General features: G+C 40.8%; 1 protein-coding gene across 48 annotated transcripts in view; it reads left to right on the top strand.

Annotated features, from left to right (window-relative positions):
• Positions 1-20,603, top strand: part of LOC109044656 (tropomyosin-1, isoforms 9A/A/B) — a 115,153-nt gene that overhangs the window by 21,495 nt on the left and 73,055 nt on the right. For 7 of the 48 annotated variants that reach the window (XM_072297027.1, XM_019040105.2, XM_072297025.1 and 4 more), the window contains exon 1: positions 12,581-12,847. The exons of 11 other annotated variants lie outside the window; for them this stretch is intronic. In XM_072297027.1, coding sequence (XP_072153128.1) covers positions 12,704-12,847 — 144 coding nt within the window. In that variant the 5' untranslated portion in view covers positions 12,581-12,703. Of the gene's footprint in view, positions 1-1,759; positions 2,439-12,580; positions 12,848-20,603 lie in introns of those variants that run through there. 30 more of the 48 variants (XM_072297014.1, XM_019062500.2, XM_072297008.1 and 27 more) reach the window with 12 other exon arrangements.

The raw sequence follows: 20,603 nt of genomic DNA, 5'->3' as shown, positions 1-20,603 counted from the left end.
TTTCATCGTTCCAACATATTGCCGAAATTGTTATTTTAAAAAAAAATGCGTGGAGGTAATCGGAGCGATTCCAGAACTCGGCCTACGTAAACCGGTGACGAATGCAATGTTGCCAGACTGAACTTCAAAATCGTCCGAACTGCCGGGCTCGAACGGGGAAAGACGGTTATGAACGCCCACGCTGGCACTCGTGATTAGCGGTAATCTAATAGTTTTATTTATAAATCGCAATCTGTTTGCGCATCGTCAAAACCCGCTAGGAGTTAATAAGAGCAAACAGAGAGGGAAAACTCTGAGGAGGAGAGGAGGAGAGGGGACAGAGGAGAGGTCTGGCTTTGGTTCTCGGCGCGTGGCCAAATATGGTCTCCGGTTAGAAAATAACTCCGAGGCGCGGTAGGGGATCCCCACTCTCACTCTAAAATTCCGTCTTGAATTTGTGAATTTTGACAGTGCCGCACTAGGGTCGCGGAAATTTGCACAGACTGGTCAGAAAAATGTTACCCGCAGCTTGCAGGGGAGCCACGTTCAACTCGGTACTGATTCTGCGGAGAGTTCTGAATTACGTACTGAGATCTATGAGGGTTTTTGACCAGTTTTACCCTGCTGAAACGTCCCCCATGATTCGTGTTTTAGTTCAATCTCAAAAAAATTTGGTTCCAATGTAGATACCTGATCATTGAATTCATTCTGAAGAGGATAGAGAAGATAACAACCTCCACAGAAAACGGCGGAAAATAGAATTATTTTTTTGTGATGTCCACGATGATGTACTACTCTCTGTCCTTTCCGATCGGAAAATTAGAAGAAACTCTAACCTTTCGAGAAAATGTTCTCTAAGCGGGGTTTCGGCTCCGGACCTGGACCTGCTTGGGGGTAGACCCAGACCTCCGTCTCCTACACGTGTTGCATCTATTTTCCGTGGTTGGGTGCCCACAAACATTTTTATAAATACTTTAAGGACAAATTTCTGCACTCAATGGTGTAATTATTATTTGTGATCTCTAGTACCTACGACATATATTAGGCTCCCATGAACTTTTGTCCCCCCCCCCTTCTTACCCCTCCACCCTCATTCTCTAGAATTTTTCAGCGAAAGTTAGCTTCTTTTTCCGCGGTAATACTTGCAAATAATCCCTCTCATTTATTTCCCCGCGTGACCCTTTTTACTTGTCTTGATAATTTTTGTTCATGAAATCTTTTCCTCCTTTTAAGTATATTTTTTTACGATTTGCGCAGCACATCAAATCTGTGGAAGCCAGGAACATACTATAAAATTGCTCCTTTTTTGTTGAGTGTTGCCAGCTGCTTCTTGCTTCCCTATCATGGCCTCTTGTCGAGATAATTTGTTTAGTCTATGCTGATGAATCATTAAAAATCGAACTATCGAAGAAAGGGGGGGGGGGGATTATTACTGGAAATAAACTCCGCTGTCGTTACTAAGGGTGAAATTATCTTGTCGATATTTTTACACGCATATGACTACTTTTCTCAACATAGACTCCGACTTCTGTACAGTCAGTGAGTCGTTGCACGTGCTTTATTACTCAGGTTTCGGAGAAGGAATTGCCGTGGAAATTGGCCAGCCGTCAACAATAGGTGTGCTCTTATCACCAGTGTGCTGATAACACGGTTCAGATATTTAGTTCAGCCGCTCTCCTATAGATCGCGTGCGCATGTCCGAATGCGACGAATCAACGACCTCCTGAGCGCTCCATTGGAGGGGCGTGCTTGCGTCGTTGCTCGCCGAGGAGCGCAGCGCTAGCGTCATATTTTCCAAGATGGCAGAAGTCAACATGTAGGGTTAAGCTTAGCTGATAGTGATAACTTCATTTTAGGTTTATTTTTTTATATTTATAATTAAACCTTGCTGTACTATAATGGCTGATAAAAATAGTGTACGAAGAGGTGGCCGACGGACATCCAGACCTTCCAAACGTGATAAATGTGATACACCAAATGTAACAAGTGCCTCTAGTGATGTAGCCTCAACTGATAGTGCATCAACGAAATCATATGTGCCTCAAGAAAATACTTGTCTCCCCAGTTCTGAAAGAACTGTCATTGGTAGAGAATTGTCTCCTCCTACCAAAGAAGTGCCTTCGTCCATACCGTCCTCCAAAGTTATCATTCAGAAAATTCGACAGAAAATTGGTGCCAAAGATCCTAATGACCTGGAGTTTGATAACAATGTCAGACCTGAAGCTGATGGCAGTGAAGACAACGATCCAGATATCGAGGAGCTTTCCAAATTGAGATGTCCTTCCGTCTGTACAGAGGTGATTGCTGAGAAGGAGAAGCGAAGGCAGAAGCGGCAGAGGCGATGTGCCGACTACCCAGGGCTTGCATTCGGACGCTCGGTCTTCAGCTCGGATACGATGATGAAATTCACCATGATCTACAATGAGCTACATAACACGCTGAATTCTCAATTAAAAAGGGTTAGTACACACAGGCCAGGTATGTTAAGTTTACCATGACAACAAAGTAAAAAGAAACAGACCGTAAAGTCACGGGAGGCATGACAAGTAGGTTACCTTACTCCTCATCTGTAATAGGTTGAATATAGGCCAGTTTTGAATTATATGCATCGAATTTTCTTTTGCGCTCTCGAAATAGTTCTTGCATTGCTGCAAGTAGTTCTGTTAGGTTTGTAACATAACCAAGGTGCGTCCTCAAACTCAAACTGAATGAGCAACAGGTGTCCCAGCTGATAAGAGGACCACATAACCTACCAAATTATATACCGGCACTACATTTAAAACATTCTGCCAATAATATAATCATATCTTGCCCCTCTTTAGGGAATGCTTCCTATTTCCTTGCTCTACCTTTATATTCTAGCCGCTCCCATTATGTAAACAGCTGGACCTTATCAATGTCAAACCTAACCTCAATGTCATTCAGTTCTATCACTTGTTGTGATTCAATTGTAAAATGATCCGTCAACTATAACAAGCCCACAATAAGCTCAAATCAAGTTCATTTTGAATTGGCAATTATATTTTTTCTTCCACGTTCCCTCTACATTTTGTTGAGGTGGCAATTTGTAACTTGGTTGTTTTTGACACTTTAAACCTTGAACCTGAGAATTGTTATCTGAGGACTGACTCACTCCTGTTGACTTTTCACCCAAATGTCCTCATTCAAGGTTTATCCATGTGCATCCCTCAAGCTATTAATCCAAACAACCTTTGCCCTCCATTGTATGTAGGCCAGTGGATGGATATATAAACACACCAAAAATGTCCTTGTTAAGGACTTGAGTTGTTCCTTGTGCGCAATTTTCAACTTGTGTCATCAATATTTTGGGGACAAGAGTATTATTTAAAAGAGACCAACTTGTCTGTGTTGAGATGTTGCCTTTTCATCACCAAATCTTTTGTTTGCTGTAGCCTCATACTGGCGGAACAGCTATGAACAGCCGTCACAATTGAATCTGTTCATAACTCCAATAATTAAGTTCTATATAGCTGGGTCACACAAATACAAAACTTTTCCTTTTTTCTCCAAGAGATCTTCGACACTTAGAACATATTTATCATGATGTATTCTCTCTTCAGAAATAGTTACCCAAGGGTCTAATTTAAAATTTTAGAAATAAATAGTCAGGTAATTCAAAATTGTTTTTAGCTGATTGGCACTTGAAGAGGTGAAAGAAATCCATAGGTACTGATCAGTTGTGGCTGATAGTTTTTTCTTGAAAGTAAAGGCATAGTTTAGAGAAAAGATGAATACAATAATGCACCTAGCAACAATCACTTAAGGGTAGGCAACAGGTGATGAAGGTGAGTCTTTGCCAATTAGTGCTTTTTTGTGGTTCACAGAGGTCAGGTTTACCATTGATAGTAAGTTAATCAGAAAAATCATTAGGTTTCACCAGGATTACTAACAGTCGGGACAATGGTAACTTTTCTAAATCATAATCAACATGACACTATCAAATCAATCTAGTTCAAAGTGAACAGTTTCTCTAGTTTTCAGAATAATTTGCTCCAAGTGTTCTCTCTTTTTCTTTCTTCTTTTTTTTTTCTCCATTGAAATCACAGCAGGTTCGAATCTTCACTCTAAATTGGTTCTGAGAGAATTTGAAAAATTGTCTCTGCAGTATATTGCAAGATCTTGCCTTTTTACCTAATTACTGGTAACTGGAGGGCATGCTAAAGTAAGCTTGTAATTGATGCAAGTTTCAATGCTAACGTGAGTTCCCCAGTCCATAACAAAATGAACAAGGTACTCGGATGAAAAGCATAAAAACATATGGAGGGAATTCTCTGTCAGTCTACAGAAAACCCTCCTTAAAAAGGGCTCTGCTGAATTTCCTTTGTATCTCTTTCAAATGCTCTAAAAATATACTCATGATAATATTCTTAATATTGGTCAGGCTGATTCCACAGCCATCCTAATGAATTATGTTTAATTATTTGTTTATCAATGGCAAAGGAAGGTTTTTAAACAGTGCCCTGTTGAAATTACTACTTACTTAAGCGTCTTCTTTTCCCCAGAGAATTTTCCTACAATTTTGCTGTGACGCTAATCTCTCATGTTTTGCAAGATTTTTTTTGTAACTTCTTGGCCATTAATTTGTCTATTTTTCCCCAAATTCCGCGTATTGTCAAAATTTGGGAATTCAAAAATTCGCTCATAGAAAAATGCAAAAAAAAAAGTTTCCAACGATTTTTTGGGCTTTTAAAACTGTAGAAAAAGTAATGAAGTTGCATCAAAACCGAGGGAAAATCAGTTCAAAGTACCCTCGAAAAAAGGCCTCCAAAAATCTCTGATCACCCCTGCCATGCCCATGCATTAATCTTCCCCTCGAAGCACGGACAAGCTCAGAGACTTCATTTTAGACCACCCTCAGAGTAAAATATACCTTACAATATGAACAATATTTTTCGCCTAATGACAACGCATAAGCGAGATTTTGGCTTGTAAAATGTTCTATCTGACATTCAACCTTCATCATTAAGAATAGGAAATAGTCAGCCCGTTTCTCAACATTTATCACGTGCGGAAAAGCAACGTCCATCAAATTAACTTTTGCCACATCAGTTTTATAGCCAGGGTAGCCAGCGGCCAACGCGAGTACCAGCTCTCTCAGCTTCTGTGTCCCTGCATGGCACATGTTTTCAATCATCCATGAAGAGCGAGCTTCAAGCCGTCCCGGGGATCTTTTCTCTCTCTTTTTTTAATTTCACCACTGCAGCGACGGGAGTGGCAATGGCAGCACTACTACACCGCCGTCGGTCCTTTGACTGTTGCCAAAGTTCTCACCTAAAAATATTCATTTTTGAGAGTATTTATCTCGGAAGTTTTCAGTTACTCAATATTTAAAATTGATTGCAAGAGAATTAGCAAGTGTCCGAAATTTTGACAATTTCATATTTAAAATGATACTGCTAGGAAAACTGAGTAAGAGGATATCCTTGGTTTCTAAATTGAACAATTATCGGGGAAAATATGATAAAAAACCTAATCTGCTAAAATACATGTTTAAATGGAAAATGCCGCCGGATGACGTCATAAGGCGGCGCATTTTCGCACTTTTAAATCGATTTTTCTCCAATTTACCATGTCAGAAAAAAATTATGAAAAATACTGCGAACTCAGCTCATTATGCACTCTCAAATGAGGCAACAACATTTTTGTGTGCAAATTTCTCCACTACGAAAAAATGCTTTTGAATTATTCGAAAGTCTTCCAGGGAATTCGTATCAAATGGGCAGCAATTCGATCACGCGTTAGAGTGCAGCATACGGCGTTTTTCTTCGAGATGTCAGCGCATGAGCTTGTCTCAGGGTTACCAGTCAGAGAAAACCGGGAAATGTCAGGAATGATGACGAAAATGTTAGGGACAATTTGTTAAATCACCTTCATTTCGACGGTGAAACTACCAAACCATGTATCTCGGTTTGCGACGTCGCAGACTTCCTGTCATACTTTATTTTTTAAATGAAAAACTGCTGAACGTCCAGTCTTAAAAATTTCTGTGGTTTTTCCTCTTCGTGCGGAGAAAATTCTGTGAAAATTTCAAGGAATGATATTGATTTGGTCTACTTTAAAAAAATAAAATGTGAGCGTAGATTTTTAAACACCGCAACCGAGATACGTGGTTTGGTAGTTTCACCGTCGATTTGCTTTCTAGAGTGGGCGTGAGGTTTCGAACAACAAAGAGCCTCCCAAAAAAAGGGCCTTTTTTGGCCCCTTTTGTGAAACTCGGGGATTTCATTCAAATGTGGCCTAAACGAAACCTTATGATGACCCAAGACTCCAGTAAAAATTTTAGCTTGAGTATACGTCTGGTTTCGGAGATACAACGTTGCAAAGTTTGCATATTTAAGCTTTAAAAATCTTCATATTTTCAAATATTATCTTCCTAAAACTAACATGAGAGTGAACTTAACAATACTGAAACAAAGCGTAAATGAAGCATAATGATAAAGCAAGTCTCCAGTAAAAGTTTCAGCTTATGTATGACCCCTGTTTAGGTAGTGCAACGTTGCAAAGTTTACCTTTCTGAGCTTTAAAAATACTCATATTTTTGAGTTTCTTATTTAAAACCAATTTTAGTGAATGTCCAATTGTATTTTGTGGCACGAAATTAACCCCTAGTGGTACTCGTGGATGCATAGTGCATTGATGTAAGGCTACAATAATTTCAAGTAACACAGCGTTGCGAAGTTTACACCTTATACCTCTGAACATGTCTTTTCTATTGTTTTTTTATTAAAAAAAAACTTCGATCAAACATGTCTCGGTATTTTAAAGCAAAATGTTAGGACTCTAGTTAGAACTAGATGACAATTGGTATAAAAAAGTACACTGTTGCCTAACTTTTTGTTTTCCTTCAACATTTATACATAAAATAATTTTAAAATTAGGATACTTCCAAAAATAATAATCTGATTTCAAAATCAAATTCAAGAGACTTTGTCATGCTTAATGGAATACTCATCATCAGCGTTTCTTTCAAAATCCAACAAATTCTGCCTCGCCATAGTTGCCAATTCGACCTTTTGTTGAGAAAAATTAAAAAATAAACATAGAATACGGAATATTTTGAGTTTTTTTAAGTATAAATTAATCTTGATCTAGAGAATACATTTATTACGCCTTGAAAAAATAATGCGTTCATCCACTGCATCCGTTCTTGTTTCTTTAGTGTTCATTTAATCATTTATTTGTTTTTTCTTTTTTTTCTTAATGTTAAAGTTTAAGATTAGCAACAGTGTCAAGAGTGTCAAGACATTGTCCATAGATTTGCAGGCAGAACTTGTACCGATGTGTGATAAATTCATGCAAAAAAAAAAAAAAAATAAGTAAAATAAATATAAAAAATGAAAAAAAATGAAGAAAAAAATAAAAAAAAATTATAATTGATATTTAAAAAATGTAAAAACATTAAACATGTAAAAAAATAAAATAAATAAAATAAAAATTAAAAAAGTAAAGCAAAGTTATAAAAAACAAAAATCAAATATCAATTCTTAGAGGATTCCTTATTTTAATTTCTCATTTATTTATCGTTTTAAAAGAAGTATTAATAAACTTGATCATAGTATTTTTGCCAATACCAATTGTCACTCGGAACTGACATCAACCCTCGATATTTTGCCTTGATATCAGGTATTACATTCATAGACGTCATCTTTAACTACCATAAATAATAATTTCAAGAGTTTAACGTTGTTAGCTTGGCAACGCTGTACCACCACCAATCAAAGTATCCCTGTTTATTCGAATATACATCTACAAATGACACGTGGGTAGATTTTACTCCTCAAATTCGAAAACAAGATCCACGAAAATCGCTCTTTAAACGCGGAACTTCAAAATATAAACATTTTTAAAGCTCAAATAAATAAACTTTGCAACGCTGTATCATTGAATCTGTGCTTACGCTCGCGGTAAGGCCTATATGGAAGACGTATCTTATTATAAAATTACACCTAAACCCCATAAACATATATTTTGGTGATCAGTAAGTTCGTCTTTTTATAAAAAAACTAACCAAAATGAGCATTTTTTATAGGTCTTTGGTGTCAACTTTGCAACGTTGTATCAAGAGAATTAGCAGTATTATTGTATCAATAGATGTATGCATTCAATAATAAGACTAACTGTTGGTTAAATGTCACAAAATATCATAAAATGTCCGATGGAGGTGTTATCGAAAATAAGATACTTGAAAATATGCGAATTTTTAAAGCTTAAATATGCAAACTTTGCAACGCTGTATCTCGGAAACTAGACGTATACTCAAGCTAAAATTTTTACTGGAGGCTTGTCTCACCATAAGGTTTCATTTCAGCCACATACGAATGAAATCCCCGAGTTTCAAAAAAGGGGCCACTTTTTGGGAGGCTCTTTGCCTGAAAACTATTTTCAGTTGTGCCTACTTAACCATCCGTCACATCTTCAATAATTGTCAGGGGATTTCACCAAAATTTGTCAGGGAATTTCATTTTCTAAAATCTGTGGCAACCCTGTGAAAATTGAATTACGAGTAAATTCTTTCGAATTATTCGAAAGTCTTCGAGGGAATTCGTATCTTATTGGCAGCAATTCGACAACGCGTTAGTAGCGCATACGGCGTTTTTCTCGGAGACGGCAGCGTATGAGCTTGTCTCGGCGTCAAACTTTTGATTTGAGTTGAAGCTGGTGAGCAGCGACAGTTGTGTCGTGCGACGTCTTGTTTGTCTAAGCGACCATATTTGGTCAGCGTTGGACACACAAGCGGGCAGCGCGGTTGCCAAGCGACGCCACGGCCATATCCTCGTCTCAACCCCTAATTTGGGCCTCATTCGCATTTACGTGAGAATCGGCAACGTCGCTCGTCTCCGACGTCCTTACTTAGCTCTTGCATGAAACTCGAACAACATAATCCCATAGCTCCAACGAAGATGCGCAGGGCGACTTGCAAATGCACGAATGGAGATTTTGCATGTGTGAGGAATTTGCGATTTAATTGTTGATTCTTTAGTAAAAGTTCGTGAGAAACACGATGGTGCCACTGCTTTTCTCTGAAATCATCTCCCAAGCTCAAAAAAAGCTCTCAAGTTGAGGCCAAAATGGAGGGGATATCCCACCCTACCCTGATAATCCACGTCTACATCACGACAAACTCTCCATGCAAAGATAGGGAGCAAATACACTAACAGGGTTGCCGTGTTTTCAGTTTTGGAGTCTCCAAATAAAGTGGCAGCCCTGCTAATGTATTTGCTCACTATCTTTGCATGGAGAGTTTGTCTTGACGTAGAGGTGGACTCTCAGGATAGCGTGGGATATTCCCTCCATTTTGGCCTCAACTTGAGAGCTTTTTTTGAGCTTGGTAGTTGATTTCAGCGAAAACCAGTGGCACCATCGTGTTTCTCGCGAACTTTTATAGTATAATCAACAGTCAAATTGCAAATTCCTCACAAACCACCTTAATATTTACAAAACACATGATGACCTTTCCTTTAGTACAAATTTTTTTTTATCAATTTAAATGAGAACAATCCATGCAGATTGTGCAAATATTTCATAATCATCAGTTGAAAAACGCTGACTTAGCAACTTTAAGTATCAAACCAAACACAGAGCGGAGCGGCGTTCTGGCTGCTGCCAACGCGCCAAGCACTGGCGCCTACAAACCCAACAGGGATACTTCACGCATTGCGCAATGCATGAAGTATCCCTGTTAGGTTTGAAGGCGCCACAGCGAGGCCGCTCGCCACGCTGCGGCTTGCCACGGCGCTTCAAGCAGCTATATCGCTACGGAGGTGTTGCACAGTATCATACGAAATGGAAGGCGCTCCAACGCATGTAGAACAACAGGCATCCTCTAAGAGTACGGAGCTTTCCTTGCGAAATAAATCAATATACTACGGCACAAAAAGAGAGCGGTAGTCCGAGAACTCACCAAGTCCTCAGATCCGTATTTAATAACGTTTAGCATAATATTTGAATTTCATTGGAGGATAAACTGACTCAATTTAGAAAGCACTATGTAACTTGATTCCTCTTCAAAATTTCACAAGGAAAATGACTCATACCATGGGACGTTTGGAAAGCAACTCCTAAACAAGATATTAGCATTGGTTAAATGGAAAAAAATACAAATTACGTCATTTGTGTATGACCCAACTTGATCTGTGTTGAAAATATTTGTTAGTATCTTGTTTAGGGGTTCACCTCCGAACTTCCCGTTGTTCGAGTAGTTTTCCACGTAAGATTTTGAAGAGGTAACATGCGATGCTTTATTTTAGTTGAAACCTTGTCCGGTCACCCATTTTGATATGAACATATCAAAAATCAATTAATTACTCATGAAACGCAAGAAACTTTGGTTGCCCTACCAACCTTACTGCCACCTAAATGCGGCCACGCGTGGCGCCAATCTGCGCCACGCGTCCCGGGGTGTATCTGCTAGAGGGCATATCGTGACGGAGGATCTCCTCTCCGTTAAAAATCTGCTTAAAAATCTACTGTGCAGGCGATTTTTCAATACTTTGCACACTAAACAGAGTAAGAATTTAGCAACGACGCCAACGCTCAATGCTTAGCCGTGCACGGATAAAATTAAGTTGCTGATTTAACCATTTTGTAGTAAAAAAATTGATTGCAATGTTTCGAATGTACATTTTACATAGAAAGCTTATTTAACCACGGGGTTGGTTAAAGTAGTATTTTTTTGTTGTAAAATCTACATTGAAACATTGTAGTCACTTTTTTTAACTCCGAAATTGTTAAATCAACAATTTAATTTTTTCCTTTTGAGATTAATGTCTTTGGTGACATTTTTCCGAGGCTTGTCACGTTAGATTTTCACATAATATCATGTCACTCTATCATCGTGCCCAGCCTCTAATCGTCATGTTTACTTAAAGCTTTCAAAGAAACCAGAGCGACTTTTGTAAACATACGATTGATGCATGATGAATGTGAAACGAGGGCACCATCGGATGAAGATTTCGACTCAGAGCGCCTTCAATTTTCGTGATACTTCACGCTTTGCCCCGGGGTTAGTTTAGTTGCTCAGCCAGCCCAAACCCAACTCTCCACCGAAGAATGATTTCATCATTCATGTTAGACTGCATTTCAACTCGGCTCCTCTTTACGTGTTCATTAGTAGCAGAATGGACGTTTGCAAACCGTAAAATCGTGAGTTTCAAGTATTTTTCACGAAATAAACTTTATAAAAATGCACGGAGAAAATTACAAGACGCGTTCGAGGCAAAATTAAATTGACGTGTTTTAACCAGAGGTAGCCGAAATGCGTTTCACGTCGTCCCGTTTTCTTACATTATTTAATTTTTTCATGAGAAAACTAAGCAATCGAATGCTTTGAAACCCTCTGTGACTTTACCGCGTATTTTGAAGAATTGAGAGAGAATGTTGCCTGATTTTCGCGGAGAACGACACAGAAAATAGGGAAACGGCTGACCTACTCAGAACGATTCCGGTTAAGGTCCAAATGGACGGCCCAGAATCGGCCTAACTTTTTCTCACTTTTTACCTACTTTTTGGTTATAAACAACGTGAAGCTTAGAACCTTTTCATAAATCTCCCATGATTCCAAAAAACATACTCATGCAGACCTTCAGGTCCGAATTTTGCTTACGCACTGCTTCTGGCAGAAAATAATAAAATGCGAGAAGAAATTAAGCAACCTCTGATAAAACTAGACCCGCTCCGGTAAAGATCAGTTCAAAAACTTAGATTTTGGGGGCGTTTTAACTGAAGTTGTGTAGAGAGTACCTAGAGAAGATGAAAGTCGGCAAGATCTTGGGGTGTCGTGTAAAACCTTTTAGACGCTTTGTGTACGAAGAAAGCAGGAAGTTGTTTTTCTTGGTTTTCGGGTTTTAAGGGCAACTTTCTCAAAATCAATTTCCATCAGGTAGCTCGTCCCATCTTTGGGCAGATTTTCATCGCCCTGGTGGGTCTTTTCCAATCACACAGCGGAGAATGAGTTTTCCGGGCTGATCGAGCCTCGTTGGTCTAAATTCCTCGTTTCCAACGCATCCATTGCAATTTTAACGCCATCAGCCCCCCCCCCCCCCCCTTCTGCCCGGTTGCATGCCGGCCGGCCGGTGCTAGTGTGGGTGCTGGAGAGGGGTTAGGGGGGGGGGGCGCGGAAATCTTTGCGGACGTTGCGTTCCCCATCTAATTCCCCGTCCTCCACTCTGTATTTTCCCAAAACTTATCGTTCCGATATTATTGGATCTCGATTGCTGCAGCTGTGCGACCGTAAAAGCTGCACACTTGTTCAAAAACAAAACGAAGAAAAAAAGATGAAATATCTGGAAATGCGAGTGAACGACATCGCTGTGATTGCGCAAGGATATTACGGTTTGGCGAAATTTCGCCCGGAGTTAGGAGGCCCAAACCGGGGCCCGGGTCCGGAACTCGAAGCGACTGCAATGGCTAATCCCTGCATTTCAGAAAGTCCTCGGACTTGAGTCGGACCATCTGGACTTGACGGGTGATTCAGCGAGGGACTACTTTCCAGAACCACCTTGCGGCGTATTGATTGGCGTGGTTAGGCGGCCCGAGTAGCAGCAGCCTCGCTGGCTTGCCCCCCCACTCCCGGCCCTCGATCAGTTCCATTCCACCCGAGCGCGAGGCGTGTATAGTGGTGTTGGTGAACCGATCGTCGACCATTTTTTTAGTGTTTTCGTGTCGGTGTTTTCCGAGTGCGCGAGTGTGGTGTAAGTGTGTGAAAATGACGACCAATATGCAGCAAGGTGCTCTGTTAGACGTGCTCAAAAAGAAAATGAGACAAACGAAAGAGGAGATGGAAAAGTATAAGGAGGAGTGCGAAGAGTACCACAAGCGGCTTCAGGTCGAGATAATGCGTCGAGAGGAAGTGAGTGCCCTCAGATTTCTTTTCGTAACTCCGTGGTTGTGGGTCTTGTTCTAAGGAGGCCGTTTCGGCCGGCTTGCTTTTCTGGGAACCTAACGATTTTTCAGAGATTGGACGAGGAGGCGGTGTCTCTGCTACCGAGTTTTCGGTTTATCGAGGTCCATGACCGTTCTCGGGTGTTGCCAATTCGATCCTCTGGGTGCATTCTTTCATTGAAAATTGGTATTTCTCGCTGGGTAGGCCAATTTTTCCCAGATCCCTAAGCAGATCTTTGCCCTTTCAGACGTGTTTTGCTGGCCTCGATGTGTCAGGCTTTTTCTGCTAATGGGCTTGCTGCGTAAGTTTGACATTTGTTAGGTTAGGCCATTTGCAGACTCCGAATGCAGTTTTCAATGTGTAAATAAGTTTCAAGCTTAAGTCAGTCCATCCCCAATAACATTCTCCAGTTTAATTTTTAAGTAACCGAGTAGAATGTCTGGAGGACGAGTTGAATTTAGGGAATCATACAGCATTATATACTCTTGGGTGGTCCACTCATAGGACCGATGCTTTTCTAACGGCTCAACTGAATGTCGGTGATTTTGCTCATCAGGTTGCCTTTTGTATCACTCCTAACTGTGTCCCAACCTCTTGCTCCATCAAGTGCCATTTTGGCCAAAATTTGTCCCCTATTTATCCCTCTTGCGTGCTCAGCTCTAAGTACCGCCCATCCCCTTGAATAGGGGTATTCGGCTTGATGATACCTGAGAAACTTTCATCGCTGATCTCGTTTAAGTATTTTGGAGCTGTTTATTCCATCAGAAAATTAATTACGTTTTTAACCATCAACACAACAAATTTTATTGGTTAGGAACTCTTTGGCGCCAACCCAGCGAAACTCTGAGTAAGCCACACAGAAATAACGTACTCCAAATGAGCATTCATTGTCCATTCCGTCAACGAGAATGCATCAGGGAAGAAATTTTCATTTAGAAAATTCCTCACATGCTCATGGATTTCCTTACTTGACACTGTAACTGGGGCTTCTGTGCCTGAGTATTTTCTGTAACCTTAGCATAAGCCCTTCACAATTTTGATGCAAGTGAGTGCTGCACTTTTCTATTATTCTCCAGTAATGTGTTGTATTGAGTGCCCTGAAAGCATTCTTAGACAAGAGTTAACTAAGTTGTTAGCTATCCTAATGTCTATTGCACTGTTGTATACAACAGCTTTTCTAGAGTGTTGGTAATTTTTTCAATGCACCTATCGTCCAAAACCTCGGTCAATGACTGAACATCATTGATTTCTCCCACCTAGTTAGATTTGTTTACATTGGGCCCGAAGAGCTCCGTGAGGGCCCATAACTGAACGTATTTCTGCTGAACGGAACTATGTGCATTGTGACGTGAGCTTTGTTATGCATATATTCTTACGGGTCTCAGGGCTAGTGTCTTAATGCACATAGTTCTGTTTGGCAGAAATACGTCCAACTAGTGAATGAATCATTGAGTGTCACAGATATACATGACACTACAACCACTCTGTACTCATGGGCCTAAGAGCTGTAACTACATTTTCATCAAATTGAGAAATCAGGGAAAAACCATGCAGCAGCTCGATTGTCTGTAACTCATGTCGCAAATCTAAAAGCTCAGGCTCTTTGAATCCTTGCCCCAGTCAGGGAAAACCGGGAAATATCAGAGAATTTTACAATGTCAGGAAAAATTGGAAATGCCGGGGACAGATTGTCAAGTCAACTTTACCTCCTCTCTAGAATGGGTTTGACGTTTCGAACGGCAATTGTTGCTTGAAAACTATTTCAAATCATGTCTACGTATTTAAGCATCTGGAATATTCTCAAGTGTCAGAAAATTTTACCAAAATGTGACGCAGAGAAATCAGGGAGATGTCGGAGAATTGTATTTTCAAAATTTTGTGACAATCGTGTCTTTGGGCCGGTGTTGGAAATCATTGACAACTCTCTGACACATACAAATCCTTCACGAAGTATGTCGAGAATGCAAATAACGATTCTGGGATTTTTTTACTCCCCTTCGTAACGTTTTTTGTGACGGGTCCCTGTCCTCAACCACGTCAAAACCAAACGGCACAAAGCTCTCTTCTACGCCCCCACCCCCTCCCCTCCACGTAAGAGCGTTACGTGTTAAATTAACGGCCCCTTACCCGAGTTTTCAAAACTTGCTGGTTACGACTCTCTGGCCCCTAACTACAAATGAGCTCACGGAAGGATGACATTCAATACGTGCTTCGAGCTGCCCCACCGGCAAAAACCCGCGTATCTGCATTGAAGTTCCGATACCAGTTGGGCGATTCTCGTCTCGACCCACCCGAGGCGATGATGCGTCATGTCTTCGAACGACAACTGGCAACGGTCCACCAGGCGCACAGTGGGTCGAGTCAATATGAGAGGTCGGACAAAATTTAGAATCCTTAACGCTCATACCTCCGTCCATACAAAGCTTTGCGGTTCTTGAAGTGGTTCCATTGTTTTCACCTAAAATTTTCGACGGTTTGCACCCCTCATAATTTAAAATTAAATGAAATAAACAGCAAAATTTGCAGGTTTAATCTAAAATCTCTTGTCCGACCTCTCTAATTGATCCGAGCCACTGTGCGGCGTCAACGGATGAGAGCGAGCTCCGGGTCCAGAGCGAGGGAATAGCGAAACTATGACGTCATCGTCCGCCACATTAACCTTCGGTTTTAATTATTTCCCAATTTGATAAAGCAAACACCGTGCCGGGGGGGGGGGGGGGGGGGGGGGCACGACCAGCCGACGCGACGCGGCCCAGTGTTATTATCGTGGCTCCGCCGAGGTTGCGTGCGCCCCGCAGTCCCGCACACCTTCATAGCCATATTTTTTACTAGGCAGTATCGGTGCGGATTGTGGGTCCGTGATTTTTTATCTGGACTCCGACTCAAAATGAAGGAGAACCGTACCATCCCATCAAAAAAGTTTGAAATTTGGTCAGCGGAAAACTGAAATCGGAAAGAAAACGTAGAGTCCCTTTATACTGAGAGTCAAGACAATTTGAATCCATTTCTGATTGGTTCCCGTATTTTAGGCCTCCACAGTGTCACAAACGGGAATAAAGATTACATTTTCACCAATTGCAAAGATTATAATCTAGAATGGACCAGGGAATTACGGGTTCGGCAAGGAACAAACGGAATGAGAGGAGGAACGGAGAAAGGCATTTGAGAATGGGCCGATCGAAGATTACGAAAAACGTTCAATTTCTGAAATCTTTATTCCCGTTTGTGACATCCATGAGCCGAATTGTCTTGACTCTCAGTATAAAGGGACTCTAGGAAAACGGGATTCAAGCAGGGTTGCCACAGTCAGGGAAAACCGGGAAGTGTCAAGGCATTTTAAAAAATCAGGGAAATTTTGTTAGATCACCTTCATTTGCTTTCTAGAATGGGTTTGAAATTTCGGACAATGAATTTTGCCTGAAAACTATTTTCAATTATGCCCTCTTAACCATCCGTCACGTCTCCATTTGTCAGGAAATTCCACCAAAATGTGTCAGGGAAATCAGGGAATTTCATTTTCTAAATTCTGTGGCAACCCTGGCAAGGTGTCAACATTGCTTGCTGCTGCTTTGGTCGAAGTCCAAATTTCGACCAAAAGCCACTCGCGAAAATTTGCCTAAAAAGCGCAAAAACCGGTCACTAAACCTGGTTAGACTTGAGGCTGTTGAAAATTTGGAAATTATGTCTCGTCGATCTTCAGACTGATCAAAGTGCCGAGAAAAGCACAAGATCGGAGACCCCTTCGAAATAGTTACTGTTGGTTCCCTTGAATAATGGAGGATTCCGTCCATGATGGTCGAGAATTCTTTCGGGGATTCTTGTCGCGCTTGGAGCCTCCTCCGAAGCTTTGGAGCGCCGCCGATGCGAGAAGTTTTCGATCGTTTTTCCTTCTCTGTAAAATGCTCGCCTAGTTTGAAAAAAATTATTCTCTCGTTCGTTAGAAATTGATGCAACGTTGAAGTGAGGGGCTTGGAGAACCAGGCATGTGAGTGCAGTTTTTGCTATTTCGAGAAATATTTGTTTAAACTTTCGGGATTACATGGATACTTATTGCGGAAAGAAAGTTCAAACTGACTTTTTGATGCTTAATAATTAGAATTTTGGAGCGAATTTTTCACAGAATATGCACAAAACTGGTTTTACTTGAAATCACGAATAACTCAATTTTTTCGATGACTGCACTTGTGCGCCTTGTCTTCCATGAGCCTCCCAAGTGTTCGATTTTGATCAAAAAAATTGCACCAAGATAGGAAATTAGACAACACTAGATGCATCAGGCCAATTCTGGTTATACATACTTCGCCAATTGTTCTTTCATGGATTTTACCAGAGGAATTGAATGCACGAGCACCGATGGTCTCTTTTTTCCTCGTCTTTCTCTTTTGTTTTAACTTCTTTTCTCTACACATACAGGCTATTCCCCTTCTCTCTCTCTTGTCTTTCATTTTTCGCATTAATAGTGGATCCCGCGCCAAAAAAAAAAGCGATTTCATGCGAAGAGAATGTACATTTCGCGGTTTTATTACTCCAACGGCGTGTTCGTACCACAAGAAAGCCTCACTGACCGTCAAAATTTTTTCCTCATTGATTTGTCTTTTTTTTCTTCTCCTTTGTTTTTATGGCCAGCTTAAGTTAGTATCGGCACGCTAAATGCTCGTTTCTCGAAATTTCATGCGTTTTGCTATCGTATGCAGCCAACGAAGTAACAGTTTTCTGTTAAATGGGAATTCACGAAAAATAACCTCAAATTACGTCAAATGGGTTTAAAGTCGGTGGATAATGAGAGGTGTTTGTCGAACTTGTCACCTTTTGACGATCTTATCCTCCACCTGTTGCCAGTAGTAGATGTTTACACCGATAATATGCGTGTATGATACATTTTAAATAACTTTCCAGTGCTCAATGTAAAGTAATCGCTTTTGTTTTTACCATTCCTTAACAGTCATGGGCCCCATACATTTTTTTCGCTGAAGAGATAGAAAAAAGTTTAGTCGGGGTGCTGAGAGTGAATAACGGCGCAGAGCCGTGAAAAGCAACCCGGAAAACGGCACCAATGCGTAAACGAAACCTTTCCTCTTCTCTTAAAGAATCGAGGATTTCAAAAGCTCGAATCTTGGGCAAGTCCTCAGTACAGCGGTGCGCTGTACACTCGAAAAACAAATTCTGAGAATCGGCCTGATGGATATCCAGATCTCGCCGGTACAAGAAATCCCCAGATTTTGCCTCGAAATTTCCAGATACTCTGCATTGTTGTGCTAAAATTCTCTGAAAAATTGTGGGGGGGGGGGGAGGCATTTTCCTGTTTCCCAGAAAATGTGTGTTTAATCAAAGGTAGTTTTACAAATTTTAAAGGTTCATACGACGTTCTTCACTGGAAAAAAAACACATCGGATCTAGAAACCAGACTCTTAAAAACATCGACAAGAAAAAGTACTCTGGATTCAATCAGAATCTAGCTTAAATCAAGAACCAAGCCTCTTAATTTAAGCGGATTTCGTTCTGATTCAAGCTAAAATCCGATTGAGTCAAGAATATTTTTTCTTGTCAATGTTTTCAATAAGAGTCTAGACTCTAAATCCAATGTGTTTTTTTTTTTTTTTTTTTTTTTTTTTTTTTTTTTTTTTCCAGTGTCTCTTAAAACGACAGTGCAAAAGTGCTCTGGCTCAGTCGTTGAAATGGAAGTGAAATTTTCCAATAAATCCTGCGGCCCTTCTGTAATTTTCCCGGCCGATCGTAGTGAGCTTGAAAAAAAAAGGAAGCAGTGCTACGCTGAAATCCTACCCATTTCGGATAACGATGTCTTCCTCAGCAACGCAGCGACTCCCACAATTCGGCCGAATCCCGGGTCAATTCGGCAACGTCGCGATAGAGGTCGTGTTTTATCTATGTAGGTTACTAGAGTGTCTATATCTGGAATGTGTATCTGGCGAATTCTTCGGGGTCCCGAGAGATGAGTCCGCGTCGGCCGGCGCTCGATGCGTGATCATCCCCGCTCGCTTTTTCATGAATCCTTTATTCAACGGACTTTCTCTCGTCAGGGCTCAGGCTCAGGGACACCGGTTATCCCTTACTCATGCCAAAAACTTCTTAAGCTCCGTACATCTCATTCATGCCTTTTCTCGGTGAAAACGAGTCCGAGGGAATGCTCGCTTGATGACAGCATGTGTTTACCTTTAATCTCCGAACTCGCGCATGGTAGCTTTTGATTGGGGATTGAAGTGGGAGGAAGCAGGGTTGCCAAAGTCAGAAAAAACTGGGAAATGCCAGGGAATTTTAAAAAATCAGGGAAAGCCGGGAAATGTAAGGGAAAATTCGTCTAATCGCCTTTATTTGCTTCCTAGAATGGGTTTAAGGTTTTGAACAACAAATTTTGCCTGAAAACTATTTTCAATTATGTATTCTTAACGATCTGTCATATCTTCACATTTTCGGGGAATTTCACCAAAATGCGTCAGGGAAATGTCAGAGAATTTCATTTTCCAAATTCTGTGGCAACCCTGAGGAAGGGTAAAGTGCCTTTGGTGCGATTTCTTTAAAACTCGGCTTTTAGCCAGAAAATGAGATCTCGCAGGACAATACATGTATTTCAAAGGCTCGTGTTCAAAATCTAAGGAATGTAAAGGGTGAGGCAAACGTTAAGTTTGGAGATTAATCGATGACCTACGTGCGAAACCACGTAATTCCGTTTACTACGTTGCAGACTTCCCGTCATCCTTTTCTTACTTGTTCTTCGAGAAACTAGACAACACAATTTCTCGGAATCTGCCCTGATTTTTTTTCTCTCGCAGAAGAACATTTTGTAGAAATTTCAAGTCATATAGTTGGCTCGTTTCTCCTCTAGAAAACAAAATAGGAGCGGACATTTTAAAACACCGCAATGGTTAGCTACGCGGTTTTGCTATTTAGCCATCGTGATGTTACTTTTCTATGTCGATGAAGAATGTCTGTATCTAGCTAGTATTTCGATGAAATTTGAGCCATTTTTAAACATCCTAAGTAACGGATCGAAACGCTCTTTCAACTCAAAATAACGCGAAAAACAATGGAAGAATATGAACATACGAAGTTGGGTTCGAACCTAACATGCAACTATTTTAACTCTGAAGTGGGCCGGGTTGCATACGCTAGATTTTGCGGGCGAAATCTGATACGGCTCTCGCTATAGGGTACAGTACACGTGTGATCGGTGTTTTCCTCTACACTGGAAATAAAAACACATTGGATCTAGAGTCTAGACTCTTGAACACATCGACTAGAAAAAATACTCTTGATTCAATCAGATTTGAGCTTAAATCAAAAGGAAATCCGCTCAAATTAAGAGGCTTGGTTCTCCATTTAAGCAAAAATCCGAATGAATCAAGAGTATTTTTTCTTGTCGATGTTTTTAAGAGTCTAGACTCCAGATCCAATGTGTTTTTTTTCCAGTGTAGCGTATCAACCCAGCCCACCTCACCGCGGAGTTGCGTGTTGCGGTCAAACCCAATTTCGTATATTCCTCCATTGTTTTATGTTCTTAATATTCGGATGCCGACTTCGTCTTTCGAGAGGCATCTAAATTTTTTAGTACTGCGAGCAAATCTGTGCGACGGGAGCGTCCAAATACTTTCCCGAAACAGACGTCGCGCTCGAGAATGGCACTAATTTTGCCCGTACCCTACATATTGCGAAAGCCGTGGGCGTGAGCAAATCTCAGATTTCGCCTTCAAAGTCGGGCGTATGCAAC

The sequence above is a fragment of the Bemisia tabaci genome, chromosome 2 (genome assembly GCF_918797505.1).
Source record: "Bemisia tabaci chromosome 2, PGI_BMITA_v3".
NCBI lineage: Eukaryota > Metazoa > Arthropoda > Insecta > Hemiptera > Aleyrodidae > Bemisia > Bemisia tabaci.
This window is presented reverse-complemented; position numbering and strand designations above follow the sequence as displayed.